Source organism: Alosa pseudoharengus, unplaced genomic scaffold, assembly GCF_046254945.1.
Source record: "Alosa pseudoharengus isolate Yale_2024_CS ecotype anadromous, Long Island Sound unplaced genomic scaffold, YU_APseudo_1.1 YU_APseudo_1.1_scf_1, whole genome shotgun sequence".
In the NCBI taxonomy this organism is placed as follows: Eukaryota; Metazoa; Chordata; class Actinopteri; order Clupeiformes; family Clupeidae; genus Alosa; species Alosa pseudoharengus.
Window position 1 is genome coordinate 29,214,454 of NW_027468564.1, and position 23,013 is coordinate 29,237,466.

The 23,013-nt window shown below is 40.3% G+C and overlaps 2 protein-coding genes across 2 annotated transcripts; both read left to right on the forward strand.

Moving 5' to 3' along the window:
* Positions 1-869: 869 nt before the first annotated feature.
* Positions 870-10,059, forward strand: LOC143124646 (uncharacterized). The gene is made up of 7 exons (XM_076286335.1): positions 870-1,212; positions 2,060-2,377; positions 4,649-4,951; positions 5,203-5,241; positions 7,586-7,684; positions 8,740-8,786; positions 9,003-10,059. Exons 1-7 carry the CDS (start codon positions 1,068-1,070, stop codon positions 9,447-9,449), a joined length of 1,398 nt encoding a protein of 465 aa, XP_076142450.1. The 5' UTR covers positions 870-1,067; the 3' UTR covers positions 9,450-10,059.
* A 4,255-nt stretch (positions 10,060-14,314) lies between these two features.
* On the forward strand, positions 14,315-21,381 carry LOC143124657 (uncharacterized). Its single transcript, XM_076286345.1, has 7 exons — positions 14,315-14,464; positions 14,959-15,040; positions 15,486-15,812; positions 17,619-17,912; positions 18,824-18,922; positions 19,893-19,930; positions 20,066-21,381. Coding segments are annotated over exons 2-7 (1,113 nt in total). The 5' UTR covers positions 14,315-14,464; positions 14,959-15,039; the 3' UTR covers positions 20,420-21,381.
* Positions 21,382-23,013: the final 1,632 nt, after the last annotated feature.

Sequence of the window (23,013 nt, forward strand, 5' to 3'; positions counted from 1 at the left end):
TCCTAGTCCGAGGCACCGGGAAAAATATATTCTGGAATGACGTATCCAGGCCTGACATGACAATATCCCCACAGACTGTTTTTTTGTCTGTAAAAGGGCTATTTCTTTCTCTTCTCACTCTTCCTGCTCACTCCATTGTACCCATTGTACATTACCTGTGGCTTATTTATAGTGCTTAGGCTGATTGCAAAGTGAACTAATTATCTAAAACAGTTTTCACATGAGAAAGTGTGCCAAAGAGTTGGCAAAATAGTGTAAATAATAGCCATTGTGCCTACAGTTGTGCAAAGTGTGTGTTACAAAATTGCAAACTGAGTGCAAAGCAGTGTTTGTGCTTTTAGTTTTGCGAACTCAGTGAGTGGTTTTGCCATTTGTGTGTAGAGTTTTGCAAAAAAAGCCATAGTTACAAAAAATGTGTTTAAGCATTCAGAAAAAACTGTAATCACCTCAATTTACTATTGTTTGCTCTCATTTGAGCAACACACATGGAATTGTCTCTGTAAAATGTGCTACACAAATAACTTTTCTTGGCCTTGCTTTGCCTTTTGCCACACAGATAGCCATCTCGTTTGTATTTCTCACAGCAACACTAAGGTGTCTTACAGCAGAGTTCAGTTGTGTCTTTATCAAGAAACACTTTTGTGATCATTCATAATTAATTAACTGGATCAGTTAATTCAGTATTTATAGTAATGTACACTACTGTCTCAGTTAATATTAAACTACATACTTACTCAAGACCGTCACTGCTCTCTTCCCAGCAACACACCCACGGGTCAGTTCTTTGAAATGGGCAGTTATTGTGGGCTGCGCTTATGAGGTCAAAAATAGAAGGTTGGCAGTTTTGCAAGAGTTTAATAAGAAAACGACACAAACTTCACATGCAGCCGGATGTCACTCAAATGAAAGAGAGAGAGAGAGAATTACTCTTACCGGTACATCATTTCCTTTACAATATCCTCCCCCTCACTTTGTGTGACCAGTAACTTGCCAGTGATGGAAAAGTGATGCAGACATCTCGTTGACGTGCTGATAAATGTGCTAAACCACAAACACAAAACGACTGAATGAGGAAGAGACGTTCGACTGCAGCCATCAGAGACACGGACAGAGACACGGACACGCTTCACCGAAAACATCGACACAGAGAAGACGTTTCTGGAACACCTGAGAAGATGAGGCTCCTTCTCTTCACCCTCTACCTGCTCACAGGTAACTGTCTGTTCTTATAAAACTGTATGACATTAGAGCATGATCATGAGTAACTTAACAGGAAGCTGTAGTTTTACATGTTGTACGTCTCTTTTGCCCTCAACAATGATGAAGTTAATGACTGGGGATATTACATTATGGTGACAATTTATGCCATTTACTCATGAGGAATTTACCCTGTGTTTACAATAACACATTATAGTGTTGCTGTCCACATCACAATGTACTGTAACAAACTGCAAGGTTGTCTCAGAATGTTTTTTATTGGTTTCGCACCAAAACACACGAACACACATATTCCGGGCCAGACCTGGCCCTTATGCTCCAGCACTACACATCTACCTGAGGCTGCATCTAAAACACACACCAGTTAGACCCGGTTATTAACATTGTAATCAACTATAAACATAAACACGACAGACAGGACATACAACATTGTCAACCCGCATGGTTTAGAACATCAACATTACACATACTGTATACACACACTGCACAGCATCATGGGAGTTCCACAGTTATAACAGCTAGGCTCAGTTCATTACAGTACTTTCCTATTGAAGACACACACATAGTATGACTAATCCAACACAAGTTCTATTGTATAACTGTTCTTTTAAACATGGACATATAACCAAATAGACTTGTCTGTGAGTGCAGTTAGCTGATGATGCCTACAGAAAACCAGACAATCACAGTGTAGTGTAACATGTTTATTTAACAAAGAAACTGCACTTCCTTATCCAACACACACACAGTACTGTCAGATTAATTAATGCATGTAAATGTAACCAATCCTCACATTAATGTTGCATGTGATTATTGTCTTTACCATCTGAATGTTGGGCAGCTCTGTGTGATGTGGAGTTGATCTCAGTGACTGGAGCTCTGGGAGGATCTGTGAACATGAGCTGTCAGTACCCTGAGGAGTATGAAAACAAAAACAAGACCCTCTGTAAGGTGGAAGGAGACATCTGTGACAGAATGATTGATTTTACTGGTCCAACATCACAGACAAAGGGAAGATTCACCATGACTTACGACATAGCGGAAAGATTATATGTTGTAAGCATAAGTGCACTAACTGAGGAAGACACAGCTGTGTACTGGTGTGGATTCTACCATACAAATCTGGGAAAACATTGGATAGATCAAGTGAAAGCCTTCGGTATGTAGCCTACGTCATGCTGACACTCTCTGTCTTCTGTGTTGTTTGTTGTTTTGTCTCCAGTGGAAGGAGATGCTGAAGCCTTCAGTGTGTCTTGTAGGCCGCTCGATGGTGTTTTATCGTTCCATATTATATTATATATAAAGATACAGGCTCCATATGCAACTTGTCAAGCCTATGTCACGCTGTGGCTTTTTGTCTTCTGTGTTTGTTGTATGGCTCAGTGTCTGTGACTCGGTATGTATTGTAAAATACTGTATATGTCTTGCTGTCGCTCTTTGTTGTTTACATCAGTGTCTGTTGTGTCTGTGCTTCATCGTCTCTCTCCATCTGTGTTGTTTGTTGCAGTGATGTAGTACTCGAGTCCGGTCTCGGACTCGAGACCGGTCTCGAGACCGATTTCTGCTTTCTCGGACTCGACTCGGACTTGTTCCTTCAAAGACTCGGTCTTGACTCGGTCTCGGACCACAGTGGGAGGAGAAGGACTCGTAATTTCAGACCGAGTCCTCGAGACCAGCGCATTTTTTTATGTTCATATAAAAAAAAATGAAAATGAAATTTCACGGCGGCCACGTCTTTGCTCTTGCGTTGGCCTTGGTGCCCCCTTCTTTCAATATTCTGCTTTGCGTCCGTTTAATAGCGATTTTTATTTAGCCTATAGCCTGTCAAAATAATCTTAGCATCACAGCGCAAACTAATTCAGTCTTACACAGTGGAGAAAATGACAGCGCATGGCAAGACAGAAAGTGCGTCCAAACTCACCCATTCTTCTCAGTTGAAATACTCGCAATCATTAAGCCTACTCATCACACAGACACATGTATCACATCACATGAAAGAGTTTTTTCTCAGCTTTTAAACTATGTTAGCCGCTAATTGCTGTGGTGAACGGTTCGCGAGAAAAGTAAATAATATAATTAAATGTAATCATAACGTCTACATAAGGTGCTATACCCATCTCCCCTACCCATTCATGTCGGTGGAATACTTCACAAACCCTTAGTTCAACACATGACAAACCATATATCAGAATAAACAGCAGACCTTACCAGAAATAAAGCAGTCCCCTGTACAGTAAGCCGTTCCAGAGTATTCCGGTTAAATTAAAAATGTAATCTGCAGCAAGGTCTATATTCATGTCTCCAACTTTGGTCTTTCAAAATGTGTTTAAATCGTTCTTCATGATTTCATAACAGGCCAAATACATAATAAATGTTACAAATATTGCCTAGATATAGGTAAATATTAAAATCAGAGGATATACAGCTGAGTAAGAGTTTGTGAAAGGAGTTTTAATGATCAAAAAATGCTAAGCATGCATCTAGGCTATTTGAGTTTCTTAAAGCTGAGCTGTGCTTAAATTGTTCACTACATGATTCCATAACAGGCCAAATATAAAATAAATATAAATATTAAATATAGCCTAGACATCTAAATATTAGATGATCAGATGAATTACAGTTCTATGTAATATGTCAGGTTTCATGTTTTTGTAATGTTTCATACAGTGATGCAGGTCTACTGCTGTGAATAGGCTAAATACAACTTTGATTATTTTTATAGCCTACTACTGTATAGTTAACTTTGGCCTTGGTGCCCTGACATGTGGCCTTTGTGCCCCCCACCAAATATACCCAACTGAAGGCCAAGTGGCCTTGCCCCTAAAATGGTGAAATTCCAAGCCTGGGCCTAACTGTTGATTATTAATTGGGGTGATATTAAATCATGAATATTAAATCATGAATATGAAAACTGACATGTTTTTATGGTCTTGGTCTCGACTCGGTCTCGACTCCTAAAGGACTCGGTCTCGACTCGGACTTGCTTCCTCAAAGACTCGGTCTTGACTCGGACTCGACTGTATTTGAAAACCAACGGACTCGGTCTCGAACCTTCAAAGACTCGGTCTTGTCTCGGACTCGGCATAGGCGGTCTCGTCCCCATCACTAGTTTGTTGTGTACATCAGTGTCTGTTGTGTCTGTGCTTCATCGTCTCTCTCCATCTGTGTTGTTTGTTGTGTACATCAGTGTCTGTTGTGTCTGTGCTTCATCATCTCTCTTCATCTGTGTTGTTTGTTGTTTACATCAGTGTCTGTTCTGTCTGTGCTTCATCATCTCTCTCCATCTGTGTTGTTTGTTGTTTACATCAGTGTCTGTTGTGTCTGTGCTTCATCGTCTCTCTCCATCTGTGTTGTTTATTGTTTACATCAGTGTCTGTTGTGTCTGTGCTTCATCATCTCTCTCCATCTCCACTCTCTACTTCCTCCCCAGTGCTGCATGTGACTCCTCTGATTGGATATGAAGGAGGAGAACTGAGGGTCCGATGCCCTTATGAGAGAGGATATGAGAAGAATGGGAAGTATTTCAATAGAGTGGGATCCTCTCTTCAGACCTCCTGGACCCAGACACAAGCTACTAAAGGGAGATTCTCTCTGAATGATGACATCATTGCAAGAGTCTTCACTGTGACCATCACTGGACTCAACGCTGAGGATTCTGGGAAGTATGAGTGTGGAACTGATGTAATCACATCCAATGATATCCGTAATGAGCTGCAGGTGTTGGTTAAAGAATGTAAGTGTTAAAACATTGTTTTCCCCCATAAGTGTGTGGACTATGTGTAAATACATTCAATGATATCTGTAAGGTACTGTATCAGGTGTTGTTAAAGACTGTCATTTTTTACTTTTCACATGTTAACTTAACAAAGTGATTGAAATTGTTTACTGAGGTAGAGACAGGTGAGTTCCAACTTCATTATACACATCACTCATATCTCACCTATTCAACTTCATCAGTAACATGTTATATTTTTTCCTCATCAGCATTGACAACTTCCACTGATAAGAAATCTGACTATGCTGGTGAGGATTTCTTTTACTTATTTTATCATTCTGATACATTATTTACTGAATCCTTCATCATCATCATGATCAACAAAAGCAACAACATGATCAGATGTTTTTCATGCAATACTGCCATCATCAACATCGACAAGTTCCACTGATAAAATATTTGTGTCAAATAATCCTGTAAGTTGCTGACTCCTGACACACATTGCATGGTCGGACCTCATGATTGATGTACTTTTATCATGGTTAACTCATTGAATGCCAAGCTGTTTTCGGAAGCTTTGTCCTAGAGTGCCAGCAATCTAGACCATTGTTGATGATTTTTGTACAGCCACAGCATATTCTGTGTTATAGCTATGAACACATACAATGGCTCGTTTAAAAGGTGAGACTTTAAGCTCTCAGTGGGTGCAAACCGTGTATTTCTACACGCCTCTGTTCCTGAGAAATCCCAAGCTAAACAGTGGCTAGTTTTCATCAAAATCGCTGTTTTTTCTAGAAATGGAGATATAACATCTTTCATGAAATATTACAGTTTTTTCTGAATGCTTAAACACATTTTTTGTAACTATGGCTTTTTTTGCAAAACTCTACACACAAATGGCAAAACCACTCACTGAGTTCGCAAAACTAAAAGCACAAACACTGCTTTGCACTCAGTTTGCAATTTTGTAACACACACTTTGCACAACTGTAGGCACAATGGCTATTATTTACACTATTTTGCCAACTCTCTGGCACACTTTCTCATGTGAAAACTGTTTTAGATAATTAGTTCACTTTGCAATCAGCCTAAGCACTATAAATAAGCCACAGGTAATGTACAATGGGTACAATGGAGTGAGCAGGAAGAGTGAAAAGAGAAAAGTCTACATGTGGGGATATTGTCATGTCAGGTCTGGATACGTCATTCCAGAATATATTTTTCCCGGTGCCTTGGACTAGGACATTGCATGTGATGTAGACAGAATTTTGAGAGAGACGACCCGATGTAGACTGATTTGTTTTGTCTCAGTGAAATGCTATTTTGTGTTTTGACTTGGAAAAACACACTTGTGTTTGTTTTGATGTGTGTAAATAAACACTAATACTTGAAGTTTGGATCCCTGTATGTTTACAGAACTATGACAAAAGTATGACCTCAAACTGACATAGTCTACCTTGTGCACAGAGAAAGCAAAAGCCAGATGTGTTTTTTATTCATACCATCAGTGTGTAGTTGGCACATTGTGTGCTTACTATTGTGATGGCTTGTGTTTACTGTTAGATACGAAAACACCATTTTTACGAAGGTGTGAAGAGTTAAGCAAGGTGTGTTAGCTTTTGCAAGAGAACTACAATGTTTTGCTGATTGGGTGAGAGGTTTTGCCATTTGTGTGTAGAGTTTTGCAAAAAAAGCCATAGTTACAAAAAATGTGCTTAAGCAATCAGAAAAAACTGTAAGTGTTGCCTGTAAACTTTCCGGGAAGTGATCAGCGAGACCTGGCGAGACTGCCACCTAGTGAGAGACCCACGGAAATGGCGTGCATGCGTCACTGATTCGACCCAAAGCGGCAATCGAGTTATGATAAAATGTCCAGATAAAATGTCCAGATTTCATGAGTTTTCGATCATCATATATTTAATTTCCATTCATCACAGAGCTCCCAAAATCACATATAAGGTGTATTAGAGTGTCTAGTTTCGTAATTAAAAAAAAAGCTAAAAACGTAATATTACGTTTTTGGCACTCAACGCCTGGGAAGAGGCAATGAGTTAAGCGTGTTTGGACACTGCCCTGCCCAGTGCCAACCAGCTCCAACCAACAACACCAGTTTGGTCAGTGTGCAGTGTCCCTCTGTGTTTGTCAGATGGGATTTTGTTTGACTTTCAGAATTTTATCTCCATTTAAATTTTCAAAATGTGTCTTGGGTGATCAAAATGATCAGTTCTAATAACCAACCACCAAAATGCATTGTGATCCAATCACTCACGTCTCGTCGTCTCACATCACATTTAACCGCATATCTTTTTCAATGAAAACGCTAATGAGTTATGTGCTTTTTGGACAATGGGAGTTGTGATGAATGTGATGTTAGTAGTAAAGGAATCTAAACACAAGTGGTCAGCAACATCTCTGGTTGTACATCTTGGATATGTGATGTGTAAACAGTGACGTGTCTTGGCAGACCACTTGTGACCACCCAAGACGCATTCTGAAACCAAATGAGGTCTTACTGTCTGGGCAGTGTGGAACTGGTAGTTGGCTTTCTGAACATTTTAAATAGCGTTACCTACTGCAGTCAACTTTCTAAAGTGGACATTAGCTTGTCATTGTCTGTAAGCACCTTAACACCCCATTCATGTGTTCCCTCAGGTCCTCCTGTCATGTTGACCGTGTGTCTGGCCATAGCAGTGCTGGTGCTTGGGATTGCTGTCCTCATATGCTTCAAACACAGGAGAATGAGGACACAAGGTTGGTCTGTGTCTATGTGTGTGGGTTATATAGTCAAACACACTTGCATAGTTGTGGTGCATAAGTCAACTTATCAGAAGCATCAGCAAGCATTACTACGCAGATCCTGTTTACTGTTAGACTCACCCTCGTCCTCTTCTGTGCACTTATACAATTGTGTAGATATTTTCATTATCATCACATTTCTCTGACATGTTTTCTCACCATCTGACACAGTCTGAGGTGTCTGAGGCCTGCAGTAAGATCCTGTTTTGCACACCTCCCACTAACCATGACATCATTATTTAGTGTAGAGATGTGTGCAAAACTACAAGGGTTGCTGCTTTTCCATACACTTGTCACTTAGTACTAAAGATAACACTAATTATCCATCTGTGAGTCATGTGATGAGAGTCTACACTGAATTATGTCATGTAATGATTTGACCTTCGCATATTATCATTTATCAAAACCATGTTGTAGTAAAAAAGATGCACTACCAAGTTCCACTTTCTTTGACCTCTTCAAAGAGTCACTGTTTTGATGCCCCCCATCTGTCTGAAAATGGAACTGCATCTGTTGGCCAGGTCTTGTGTTTCCCACCATGATGAACACGATGATTTAGATCAAGTGAACATATTAGTGACTTTACGTCCAGTAGATGACGGAAGCAATCTCTCACAGTCACAGTTAAATGCCCCAAATACATTTTGTTTTCTCTCACACAGCATGTATCAGACCAGTAACTTGTGTACTCGTTCACAAGGTGTGAAGTATTCCAAACAATTCAAGTCTTAAAAGAAATGAATGAATGAATTAATTAATTAATTAATGAATAGCAGTTCAATCACCTGATAACAGTGTCCATTGTGTTGATATGGTGCAGAATAAGTATTTTACTAACAGAACAAACCATTTTGAATAACTCAGTTTCTGAAGGATGAACTGCTCAACATTCTAAATGTTATTTTATCTACCTCAGGTTTGGCCTCCACATCAGTCAACACACATTGCCATTGTAATACTAATTTGGTAAATTAAAAGACATACAAAATGTGTGTGATTCTCTTCAACAGAACCTGCTGAACCTGTGTACCCTATGAACAGACGTGACAATGAACAGGTGAGCAGACATGGAGACAAAAGTAATAATTTGATTAGATGCAACATGATTTTATATGCAATGTATCTTAGTACTTACCTAGTGTTTTTCAACTTGACGTGTTTTGTCCATTATCCACTGTGTGAACCATTTTTTATCTTTCCATGTAGAACTGAGAGAGAGAGAAATGTCAGTCAATTGCACATTGAGTGATATATCTGTGTGATTGTGTTTTAGAGCATTGCAGATTATGAGAACGATACAGCAAGAGATGATGTAGCTCCTCCCAACATTGTGACAAGCCCAGCCTATCAGAACCTGAATCCCAACACCATGCAACAGGACCCAGCCTATCAGAACCTGAACCCCAACACCATGCAACAGGACTCAGCCTATCAGAGCCTGAACCCCAACACCATGCAGCAGGACCCAGTCTATCAGAGCCTGAACCCCAACACCATGCAGCAGGACCCAGCCTATCAGAGCCTGAACCCCAACACCATGCAACAGGACCCAGTCTATCAGAGCCTGAACCCCAACACCATGCAACAGGACCCAGTTTATCAGAGCCTGAACCCTAACACCATGCAACAGGACCCAGTCTATCAGAGCCTGAACCCCAACACCATGCAACAGGACCCAGCCTATCAGAGCCTGAACCTCAACACACAACACCGTGTCTAACAACAATGTATATTAATGTGATTTAACAATGGTTTCTAACAGGGCTTTGAACCGGTTCAAGGAACGAAAACGAAAACCGGGAACTTTTTGTATTTTACAGGGAACAGAAACAAAACCGGAAACTTTATTATTTTTTATGTTCTGGAACAGGAACACTTATTTAAAAATATAATAATTTTTAAACCGGTTAATACCGGTTTTATTTCGTTCCTCAAAGTTTCCGTTGCCTAATTAACTAAAAAAAAAAAGTAATTATTTTCCTGCGCACGTTACCATGATGGCTGAGGTTCACTTCCTGTGTGACATCACATCAGACATTCGCTGACTGAATGGAGAGAAAGCGGTGGATTACAAAGTCTCCACTCCACATCTTAAATAAGAGGTAAATTACGATCCATCGTTAATTAAAACGCTCATTCCAAACACAATATCAATAGCTATATTTGTCGACTCCACGTTAATGATGGACTAGCGAACATTAGGCCTACTGGATGGCCTTTCCCCCCCTGACAGTTGGAATTTGTTGTTGCCCGAGTGGCATAACCACGTGTCTTAATGTCATTACGTTTGTGTGGAAATTTTCTCTTTTAACAATAAACTACACATTTGAAATAATTATAGGCCTATTTAATTATTATTATTATTAATAATATAATTATTATTATGTAATAATGGTTGTAATATTATTACATTTGGTTTAAGCTGGATGAGAAAGATGTGACATAATTCTATAGCATTAAACAGCTGACAGGAACGAAATTAACCGTTCCGGGAACAGTATTTTTTTGTTCTAACCGGTTCGGGAACGTCAATTTATTGGTGGAACTCATAACCGGAAACGTTATAATTCCGTTTCTGTTCGGAACGAACCGATTGGGAAAAAAAATCGGTTCAAAGCCCTGGTTTCTAATATGTATTATCATCCAACGACCAGGATGACAGGAAAAGAAACGCTGTCATTTGATTGGCTGAAACCGAAGGGGGTGGGTTTATCTGACACGCATGTGAGAGTGTCAAAGTTACTTCACTTTGTGGTGGCTACTGGCAGACAAGCGAGCGGGTGTGTCAGGTAGGCTAAGATATTAGGGCTATCTACCAATATTCCCAATATTCCCTTTGCCCTTCAGTATGTTTTCCCATTTTTATGTTTTGTAGATCAGCTATGCCACCAAAGAAAATGGACATACAAAGCCTTTTCATTATGCAGAGTCTAAGTAGGCAAAAATAGCCTCACAAACTGGCAACTAGGCTACAACAGGTAGTCTAACATGTCCTGGCTTTCAAATGCCATTTAGTCTGAACTGGTGATAGTAGGCAATATGTTACCCAGGATATTGTTACAGCTAAACCTAGCTTCTGTAATCTTTCAGCCAAGGTTGGGAGTCATGTTGATAAGGGGTGTGCAGCACAGACAGTCGCATATAGCAGAACAGAATAGAAGTCGCACTATCATGATCGGAACACCCACAATCCTAGCTTTCTAATATCTATAGTCTGGCCAGTGTATATCCTTCTTTTTCTTACGTGAGTTTTTGTCGGGTGAATAAGGTGGATGGAGGGCCTGAACTTCTGCTACCACCTGCTGTATTTCTTCCTCACCTGAGGACAGATACACCTGTGTAAAATACAGACTATGGCTAAGGAGCCGTGCTCACCTGGCAACAGACTCTGTTCTTTGTTTAGAGCTTTAGTGTGAACGCCATGTGCTCCCAGCATTTTTTTCTGTTTGACTGTTCACATTCAAGCTCATAGGAGCCATGTGGATGTATTTAGTTTACGTGACTGATATGGTGTTTATTTGCTTATTACTTTCTTTGTTTAATAATTGTTAGTGCATCTGAATATCTTTCCTTTATGATTTGAACTGTTTAAACTAAGAATTCCTTTATTTGATTGTTTGTTTGTGGACCACCAACAATATGACTCAATGTAAGCAGTCTGGAAAATAAAGTCAAATGTAACTGGAAAACTGGATTTCTGTGTTTTACAAAGATAACCATCACAAGTTAGTGTATTAGTGAGTGCTATTTCCTATAGGCCTAACAGTCAAGAGTCAGTTCTAGTCAGGTGAATTAGGTAGGCTAGTTGCAGATGGTGTGTCCAAGTGGAAGTGTCGTTTGCCCGCACACAGGTGATGCAAATCACAAGGCTACACAGAAGTTGATTCATTTTGTCACAATGGATTTTCCTGAACAGCGGCGACAAAAATGGACAACAATCGTAATCTACACCGAGGTGGCATCGTTCAACGCTGGTGTGTGGGATTGTATGTAGAATAATGGGGTCTAAGTAATCGAATGTCGAAAGCGGAGGGTGCCCCATTCATGTCGGCGCTGATGTGTGCACCCCTTTAAGATAGATAGATAGATACATTTATTATTTGTCCTTTTGGAAAATTGTTCTGCGCCATACAATACGTCTGATACATTTATACAAAAGACAATTAGACAGTTTAGACAAGACAGAATATACAACAGAATTTCCCTCACCCCAACCACCCCCACCCTACCACACCCCCACACATACACAACATCAGGACAGTAGACACAGACCCCACTACACATAAATAGGATGATAAAGTGCAGTTTTGCATATCACAGTCCCAGACATCCCAACCTGCAAAAAGTAATTTCAGGGAGGTATCACGAAGCGCCCCCCAGAAAAAAAAAACTTTAGCCTATTTAGATACTGAAATACAGATTAATATGTTTGTTCAATGTCTAATCAGTACACCAAATAAGGAAGATAGAAATTGTGAAAATACATTTTGGTAGTTTGGTCTTTTTTTTGTTGGTCTTTTCATGTACAGTGTTGCCTTGGCAATTAGTCATGTATAGGCCTGAATATAGAATAATATGCACATGATTGGCACAGGCCAATCAGGATGCTCGCTGTCTTGGATGCGCTCAGGTACACACGCACCACCCCTCTCTCTCTCCCCTGTCGTGTGCGCGCTATACACTCAGATGCACTCGCTCTTGATCGCTCGCTCTAGATTCCGGGAGATTTTATCTAATTTGCGGGCGTCAGGGAGCCGCTGTTAATATGCGGGAGACTCCCGGAACTTCCGGGAGACTTGGGATGTCTGCAGTCCAGCTGGAAAGAAAGTGCATGGTGCTATTTAAAGTGCTGTCCTGCAGGTAACTTCTTGTTCATCAATGTAATACTAGTTGGAAAAATAGCCGCAAGCGGCAATGGCGGGCCCGAACACCTGCAGGCCGCAACCCGTGACATGTCGGAATACAACAAAGCACCGATGTGGTGTGTTTGTGAAATGTACACATTTGATGTGTGTGCTATTTGTTTTTGCATGTTATTTTCTGGCACATTTACTTGCTTGGCCAGGTGGGGGCGCCATGCAAGGCAGGCCCATTGGGTGTCTGTATATCATCATAATTATAATATCTATTAACCTGAGAAGTTTCAGACCATTTATTCAAAGCATAGAACATTTCTGGCACTTTTCCTACTTGGCCAGATGGTGGTGCTATGCTAGGCATGAGAATTACACGTAAATATCCTCACAATAATGATATCCGATATAAGTTTCAGATCAATCAGTTAAGGCATTGTCAATTTCTGGCACATGTCCTGCTTGGCCAGATGGTGGCGCTATGCCAGGCAGGCCCATTGGATCAATCACCTAAGGGGGCGCTACTGAGTCCCTGGGCCACGCCCGGGGCCAAGCCTTTATGCCTGTGTAGCCATTGTGATACCAGATGTGTGTGCCAAATTCCAAGACTTTTCATCCATGTTAACCACCTCAAAAATAGCAAAAAGGTGAACAAGTAATAATAATAATAATAATAATTTTTCCAAAAACAATAGGGCCTTGCGCCCTTCGGTGCTCGGGCCCTAATGAATGACCTACTGGCTTGATTTGTTTGGAAAGAAGGTAGCCTGAACCTCCTACCTGATGGCAACACCTCATATGCCTGGTGTAGGGGATGTGACATATCTTCATTAATTGCTTGACCTTTCTTCAACACCCTTCTTTCACAGGTCGTAGCCATACTGTCTAGCTTTTGCCCCGCAACCTGTGTATCAAACTAGAGCATGGCTAAAGGGATGGGCACACTGATCCCATTACATCCCATTATTCTCAATACAACCCTGTTTGTGTTTAATCACAAATCCCTGACGTACCTCACAGATAAAGACATATGAGATGCTTCATCAAAAACAGCATCACAGCAGCAGCGGAGAAGGTTCTGGAAATACCTGAATCGACATACTTTAAGCTAAGGCTCCTCCTCTACTACTGACCTTTTATGCTTTCAATCACTTCCATTTACTCTTGTTTTGCTCTCATTTGAGCAACACACATGGAATTGTCTCTGTAAAATGTGCTACACAAATAAACCTTTCTTGGCCTTGCTTTGTCTTCTGACCCTCTACCTGCACAGTATCATTCATAATGAATTAACTGGAGAAGTTAATTCAGTATTTATAGTAATGTGTGCCAATGTCTCAGTTAACATCCTCCATTCAAAACAGTCACCGTCTCTTCACAGCAACAGGTCAGTTCTCTGAAATCGGCAGTTACTGTGGGCTGTGGTCATGAGGTCAAAAATAGAAGTATGGCAGCTTTGCAGGAGGACAGCGCATGTCACATACAGCCAGGATGTACTCAAATTAGAGAGAGAATCACACTTATGTCATTCCCTTTACAACATGCAATATATCCTCCTCTTTTCCTATCTTTCACAGACTTTATTCCAGTAGCAGAATTCTTAATTATTAGTTTGTTTGTTTAAGTTTGTGAACAGTAACTTGCCAGAGATGGAGAAGTGATGCAGACATTTTGTTGACGTGCTGATAAATGTGCTAAACCACAAACACAAAACGACTGAATGAGGAAGAGACGTTCGACTGCAGCCATCAGAGACACGGACAGAGACACGGACACACTTCAGCGAAAACATCGACACAGAAAAGACGTTTCTGGAACACCTGAGCTCAGGTGCTGCAGCTGAAGATGAGGCTCCTTCTCTTCACCCTCTACCTGCTCACAGGTAACACTGTCTGTTCTTATAAAACGGCGTTTGACATTAGAGCATGATCATGAGTAACATAACAGGAAGCTGTAGTTTTACATTTGTTTTATATTTCAAACATCTCTTTTGGCCTCAACATAGTACATGTTTGATATGAAAAGATGATATTATGGTGACAATTCTTGCAATATTTATCAGGAATTCATCCTACATTTACAGTAACACATGATAGTGTTGCCATCTACATCACAGTGCACTTTCCTATTTAAGACATACACATAGTATGACCAAAACGGTTCTATTTAACATGGATATATAAAAATAGACATATTAGACAGAACATCCACCATTCACAGTAAAGTTTCTTTAGATTTATAGATTTACAAGAAAACAGCACTACCTTATCCAAGGCACATACAATGCTGTCAAGTAAATGAATATATGTAAATGTAACCAATCCTCACATTAATGTTGTTGTTGATTATTGTCTTTGCCATTTGAATGTTGGGCAGCTCTGTGTGATGGGGAGTTGATCTCGGTGACTGGAGCTCTGGGAGGATCTGTGGACATGAGCTGTCAGTAGTACCCTGAAAAGTATGAACACTATAGCAAGTACTTCTGCAATATGAAAGGAGACCGCTGTGTCATTTCTGAAATAACTGGTACAATATCACAGACAACTGAAAGATTGACCATGACTGATGACACAAAGAAAAGGTTGTTAAGAGTGAGAATTGACAGACTGACTGAGGATGACACAGCTGTGTACTCATGTGGAGTCGTCACCAGAAAGTGGATTGGTTTTTGGTATTTGTTATTTTCTCTCTGTCTTCTGTGTTGTTTGTTGTTTACATCAGTGTCTGTTGTGTCTGTGCTTCATCATCTCTCTCCATCTGTGTTGTTTGTTGTTTACATCAGTGTCTGTTGTGTCTGTGCTTCATCGTCTCTCTCCATCAGTGTTGTTTGTTGTTTACATCAGTGTCTGTTGTGTCTGTGCTTCATCATCTCACTCCATCTCCACTCTCTACTTCCTCCCCAGTGCTGCATGTGACTCCTCTGATTGGATATGAAGGAGGAGAACTGAGGGTCCGATGCCCTTATGAGAGAATATATGAGTGGAATGGGAAGTATTTGAATAGAGTGAGATCACCTCACCATAATAAATCAAAGACTCTCATTCAGACCAACCTGTCCCAAACACAAGCTACAAAAGGGAGATTATCTCTGTATGATGACACCACTGCAAGAGTCTTCACTGTGACCATCACTGGACTCAACGCTGAGGATTCTGGGAAGTATGAGTGTGTAGTTAAGAGATACACATATGATGATATCCGTAATGAGCTGCAGGTGTTGGTTAAACAATGTAAGTATAACACATATTACTTTTTCATATTGCCTTTACAAAGTAATTGAAAGTATTTACAATTGGCACATTTATTTTGAATTTCACTGGTAGGGCTGTAACGATATACGATTCGAACCGGAAATCGCGACATTCATATCCACGATACTGTGTCGCGGTGTGAAAAGGCAGAATCGCGACACACCCTTTGTTTCACGCACTGCTTAGCTTTGCAGCTTACGCGGCGGCAAAAGCAAGCCACATCTCCCGCTTTACTTATCGGTAGCCTATACGTTGTCCAAAAACGAATAAATATGGCTGTGGCTTTTTGTCTTCTGTGTTTGTTGTATGGCTCAGTGTCTGTGACTCGGTATGTATTGTAAAATACTGTATATGTCTTGCTGTCGCTCTTTGTTGTTTACATCAGTGTCTGTTGTGTCTGTGCTTCATCGTCTCTCTCCATCTGTGTTGTTTGTTGCAGTGATGTAGTACTCGAGTCCGGTCTCGGACTCGAGACCGGTCTCGAGACCGATTTCTGCTTTCTCGGACTCGACTCGGACTTGTTCCTTCAAAGACTCGGTCTTGACTCGGTCTCGGACCACAGTGGGAGGAGAAGGACTCGTAATTTCAGACCGAGTCCTCGAGACCAGCGCATTTTTTTATGTTCATATAAAAAAAAATGAAAATGAAATTTCACGGCGGCCACGTCTTTGCCCCTTGCGTTGGCCTTGGTGCCCCCTTCTTTCAATATTCTGCTTTGCGTCCATTTAATAGCGATTTTTATTTAGCCTATAGCCTGTCAAAATAATCTTAGCATCACAGCGCAAACTAATTCAGTCTTACACAGTGGAGAAAATGACAGCGCATGGCAAGACAGAAAGTGCGTCCAAACTCACCCATTCTTCTCAGTTGAAATACTCGCAATCATTAAGCCTACTCATCACACAGACACATGTATCACATCACATGAAAGAGTTTTTTCTCAGCTTTTAAACGATGTTAGCCGCTAATTGCTGTGGTGAACGGTTCGCGAGAAAAGTAAATAATATAATTAAATGTAATCATAACGTCTACATAAGGTGCTATACCCATCTCCCCTACCCATTCATGTCGGTGGAATACTTCACAAACCCTTAGTTCAACACATGACAAACCATATATCAGAATAAACAGCAGACCTTACCAGAAATAAAGCAGTCCCCTGTACAGTAAGCCGTTCCAGAGTATTCCGGTTAAATTAAAAATGTAATCTGCAGCAAGGTCTATATTCATGTCTCCAACTTTGGTCTTTCAAAATGTGTTTAAATCGTTCTTCATGATTTCATAACAGGCCAAATACATAATAAATGTTACAAATATTGCCTAGATATAGGTAAATATTAAAATCGTCTCTCTCCAACAGTGTTGTTTGTTGTTTACATCAGTGTCTGTTGTGTCTGTGCTTCATCATCTCACTCCATCTCCACTCTCTACTTCCTCCCCAGTGCTGCATGTGACTCCTCTGATTGGATATGAAGGAGGAGAACTGAGGGTCCGATGCCCTTATGAGAGAATATATGAGTGGAATGGGAAGTATTTGAATAGAGTGAGATCACCTCACCATAATAAATCAAAGACTCTCATTCAGACCAACCTGTCCCAAACACAAGCTACAAAAGGGAGATTATCTCTGTAAGTGTATTGAAAAATATTGGTTTTAACATATTTAGTGCTACTAGTTACTTAGTACTTAGTTACATACTTCGTTTATAAAGTGACTGAGAGTATGTTAACACGACTATACAGTTGATAATAATTACATTGTGACACATTTGTCTTGACTGATAGTGGAGAATATCATTGGATATGAGGGTAAATCTGTCTCCATCACCTGCAAGTATCACAGGAAGGAGACTAGAACAGATGAGAACAGGAAATATTTCTGCAAAGGACCATCACCGTCAGAATGTTTAAATACTGGGGTCAAAGTTCAAACAGACATGACAGTAGAAGACAGATTCTCTCTGAGAGACGAGCCAACATCTGGAGTCTTCACTGTGACCATCACTGACCTGAGAGCAGAGGATGCTGGGATATACTGGTGTGTGGAATGGAGTGCAGTGAAGGTGGAGGTAGTGGCAGGTGAGTTCCAACTTCATTACACATCCATCTCTCACCTATTCAACTTCATCATTAAGATTAACATCGACAACTTCCACTGATAAAATATCTGTGTGAAATATTCTGTAAGTTGCTGACTCCTGACACACATTGCATGGTCAGACCTCTTGAGCGAGGGACTTTCATCTTAAAGGTGTTTGGACACTGCCCTGCCCAATGCCAACCAGCTCCAACCAACAACACCAGTTTGATCAGTGTGTAGCGTCCGTCTGTCTTTGTCAGATGGGATTTTGTTTAACATTTAGAATTTTATTTTGTCAGTTAGATCCCATTTACGTTTGATCCAATCTCAAGTGATCAGTTCTAATAAAGAAAAAACAAAACCCATTGTGATCCAATCACTCACGTCTCGTCGTCTCACATCACATTTAACCGCATATCTTTTTCAATGAAAACGCTAATCAGTTATGTGCTTTTTTGGACAATGGGAGTTGTGATGAATGTGATGTTGGTAGTAAAGGAATCTAAACACAAGTGGTCAGCAACATCTCTGGTTGTACATCTTGGATATGTGATGTGTAAACAGCGACGTGTCTTGGCAGACCACTTGTGACCACCCAAGACGCAGTCTGAAACCAAATGAGGTCTTACTGTCTGGGCAGTGTGGAACTGGTAGTTGGCTTTCTGAACATTTTAAATACCGTTACCTACCAGGGTTGTGCACAATTCGAATTGCAATTCTGCTTCCTGTTTGCTACCTCAATTGAAATCAAAGTAAAATTCAAGAATTGAATTGGAATTTAAGAGCCAGTTTCAATTCAATTCTGGAATTGTGCACAAGCCTGTTACCTACTGCAGTCAACTTTATAAAGTGGACATTAGCTGGTCATTGTCTTTAAGCACCTTAACACCCCATTCATGTGTTCCCTCAGGTCCTCCTGTGATGTTGACCGTGTGTCTGACCATAGCAGTGCCGGTGCTTGGGATTGCTGTCCTCATATGCATCAAACACAGGAGAATGAGGACACAAGGTTGGTCTGTGTCTATGTGTGTGGGTTATACAGTCAAACACATCTACATTGTTGTGGTGCATAAGTCAACTTATCAGAACCATCAGCAAGCATTACTATGCAGCTTTGTCAACTTCCCTGTTTACTGTTAGACTCACCATCTTCCTCTGTGTGCTTATAAAAATTGTGTAGATATTTTCATTAACATTATCATCACATTTCTCTGACATGTTTTCTCACCATCTGACAAAGTCTGTGGTGTTTGAGGCCTGCAGTAAGATCCTGTTTTGCACACCTCCCACTAACCATGACATAATTATTTAGTGTAGAGATGTGTGCAAAACTACAAGCGTTGCTACCTTTCTAAACAATTGTCACTTAGTAACAAAGACAGCACTAATTATCCATCTGTGAGTCATGTAATGACAGTCTACAACTGAATCATGTCATGTAATGATTTGACCTTCGCATATTATCATTTAGATGAAAAACACCTTGTAGTAAAAAAAGATGCACTGCCAAGTTCCCCTTTCTTTGACCTCTTTAAAGTCACTGTTTTGATGCCCCCTCTGTCTGAAAATGGAACTGCATCTGTTGGCCAGGTCTTGTGTTTCCCACCATGATGAACACGATGATTTAGATCAAGTGGAGATATTAGTGCCTTTACATCCAGTAGATGAGGGAAGCAATCTACCACAGTCACAGTTAAATGTCCCAAATGCATTTTGTTTGTTCTCACACCGCACATGTTAGACCGACCGGTAACTCGTGTTGTACTTATACTCTGGTACTTGTTCTCAAAATTAGAATGAATGAATGAATGAATGAATGAATGAATGAATGAATGAATAGCAGTTAAATCACCTGATAACAGTGTCCATAGTGTTGAACATGGTGCAGAGTAACTATTTTACAGAACAAACCAGCAAAATTACTTAGTTTCTGAAGGATGAACTGTTCAACATTATACAAGTTAATTTGTCTTTCTCAGGTTTGGCCTCCACATCAGTCAACAGCAGTTCCAGACGAGTGGGTGAAAATAAACACATCAAACCACAAAATTCAGAATAACAAACAAAAACTGCTAAATCCTTCATCATTTGTATGTTGAACATTCTCGTCATCTCTGCTTTGATTCTCTTTGTTTTCTTTTCATTCTGCCAGGATCGCCCAGTGGATTGTGTTTATGAAGAAGTGAAGGATACTAGCCACCCCATGAGGCCAGAGGCTACTGTGTATGCAAATACTCAATTACCCACAAACCCCTCTGATGGGCCCACCTACTCCACTCTCCAATTACCCACAAACCCCTCTGATGGGCCCACCTACTCCACTGTCCAATTACCCACAAACCCCTCTGATGGGCCCACCTACTCCACTCTCCAATTACCCACAATCCCCTCTGATGGGCCCACCACACTCACTTATGCCCAGATCCGTTTATTGGGTGCCACGGATGTCTATCAAATGCGTCTGTGCATAGCTCATCATCGTCTTGCTTTCCCCCTTGTTCTGTGATTGGTCGCTTATCTCAGGCGAAAATTTGCTCCATGGTCTCCAGGCTGCCTTAGCAGCGTGAATCAAATAGCGCGCAAGGCAGCATGGGAACACCCAGGCTAATTGATCCCCAAGGGGAAATTCAAGGTCTCAGTAGCTTAACGACATCAGTAAGAGCAGAAAGAGACACAAGGACATGCTGTAAAGTCAGTGTCACTATTAGTGGTTGTTTGATCAGTGCTGTCGCTACCACCACACGCATCACACACTGTGTGCAGGGCACCAAGGGGCTTCAGGGGCACCAAAGTTTAGCCAAAAAATATAAGTAGCTTTGCTTCAAACTGCTTTTCATTCTTTCAAAACGTTTACAGTGTTAAAATGCAGCAACAGCATGTTACATGCACTTAACAGGCTCCACTCACTGTGATTTGGAAAATATAATATAAAGAGTGGCCTTAGCCTTTGTGTAATGGAATTGGTGCACAAAGCAGTTCTGGCCAGCAGCAGCACTGTGTTTGATAGAGGGGTTTGTACAGGGGTACTGGCAGACCTGGCAGGTGCATATTATGGGATACTGACTTCATTTGGCATCCCTGTTGGTTTACAGGGCAGGAGTCATAGATGGTATAATACAATATTGTATTTTTGGTTGGTGTGTTGACAGTGAAATACATAAGGTAAACCTCTGACTAGCCATTCTGGTTGCAGCTTTATTTGTTCGCATTTGATTCAGAGTTCCACTTTGTATTTATCTGGAAAAATAAATACTTTTTTATTCAGTGATGCAGTTGTGCTTTACTTTTGTATTTACATTGTGTAATACTTTTATTTTAGTCAGGGAATAATTTATTCACATACACACACACCATACTCACTTATGAGGGGAAGGTAGATTGGATTGGAGATTGGATTGTTTCATAAATATGCTTTTGTCATGCTCATATGGACGCACACACTTGATTAGTTAATGGTCAATAAAATGCCAATAAATTGGAGCAAAATAAATTACTGTCTTGTCTTTTTTTATGGAGTTATGGCAATATTACAATAATAGAAGGCCATGCCAGTAATTATATAATTGTGGCACTAGATGGAGCTGTGTGGTTTTGATAACAGACAACAGGCCTTGTAACTGACCTTGTGGCTCTTACTGATTGGTCAGAACAGACACTTGCTTTGGAAAGGAAAAACTTCTGCATACAGCTGTATTTAAAAACAATGTGTAAAAAAACATGTTCATACTGGGGCTGTCAAAATAATTAATTAGTCACAGAAAAAATTATTAATCGCATTCCGTAGTGACCTTTGGCCCAGTGCAGTTCTAGCCACAGTGACTGTTGAAGCCCTAGTTGAGATAGTTGGATAGAAAGTTATCTTTTATGTATAAATTAAAATACATTTTTCTCATCAGTTTTTATATGTGAGGTACATCAGGGGTTTGTGGTTCAACACAAGGTGTGACAGTCCTTGGAAAGATAGTACATCCGTGAACATCATAACATAATATTGTCATACATCCATAAAGAAAGATAAAAACATCTGTCACTTATTTTGCTCCAATTTATTGCCATTTTATTGACCATTAACTAATTAAGTGTGTGCGTCCATATGAGTATGACAAAAGCATATTTATGAAACAATCCAGTCTACCTTCCCCTCATAAGTGAGTGTAGTGTGTGTCTGTGTGTCTGCCAGCCATGAGCTACTAAGAAAGAGTAATCAGATTATGTAGGCTCAGCGGTATTTTTTTGTGGTCAACTTCTGCTAGGTTCTGTGATACTTCCTCTTTTCATTAGATAAATAATTAGTGTTAAAAACATACAAGTTCGAAATTGATTGTGTACATGTTGTTGCTATGATACGTTATATTTAGCTAAATCGCTCAGCAACGAGTTGTTGAAAAAAAAAAACACCACCAAGTTGACTTTTTTTTTAACTTCCAGCACCTCGTGTATTTAGAAGCCTTTGGGCACTCATCGGGCATCCTATTCAGCAGAAATGCGCGTGCGCAAGGCTTCACGACACCAATCTTGCTCCATCGGCGAGTTCACAACACATGATTGGGAAGATGTCTTCACAACACACCATATGATTGGCTCAATGTATTCACATCACACCACATGATTGGCTCAATGTATTAACATGTTAACGTTTTGCCGAGGAAGGGGCGTGATATGTGTAGTAATGGCCATATTGACGTGACAAACTAACCCCATGCATTTCTATGGAGGGTGTTTTGAGTGCTGTGTCTCCTCATTAGAAAGTCTACTGTAGGCTACTCTAACTTGCCAGATGGAGAAGTTCTGCAGACCTCTTCATGTGCTGACGTACATGATAAACCACAAACCTCTGATGCAAAATAGTTTATGTTTATGAAATACTTTGTAATCAGATTATGTAGGTTCAGAGGAATTTTTTTGTGTTCACCGTCTGCTAGGTTCTGTGATACTTCCTCTTTGCATTATAAAAATTTGATTGTTAAAAACATACGAGTTGGAAATTAATTGTGTACATGTTTTTGCTATGATACGTTATATTTAGCCAAATCGCCCAGCAACAACTTGTTGAAAAAATCAAACATGCAATACAATGACATATAACAATACAATAACATA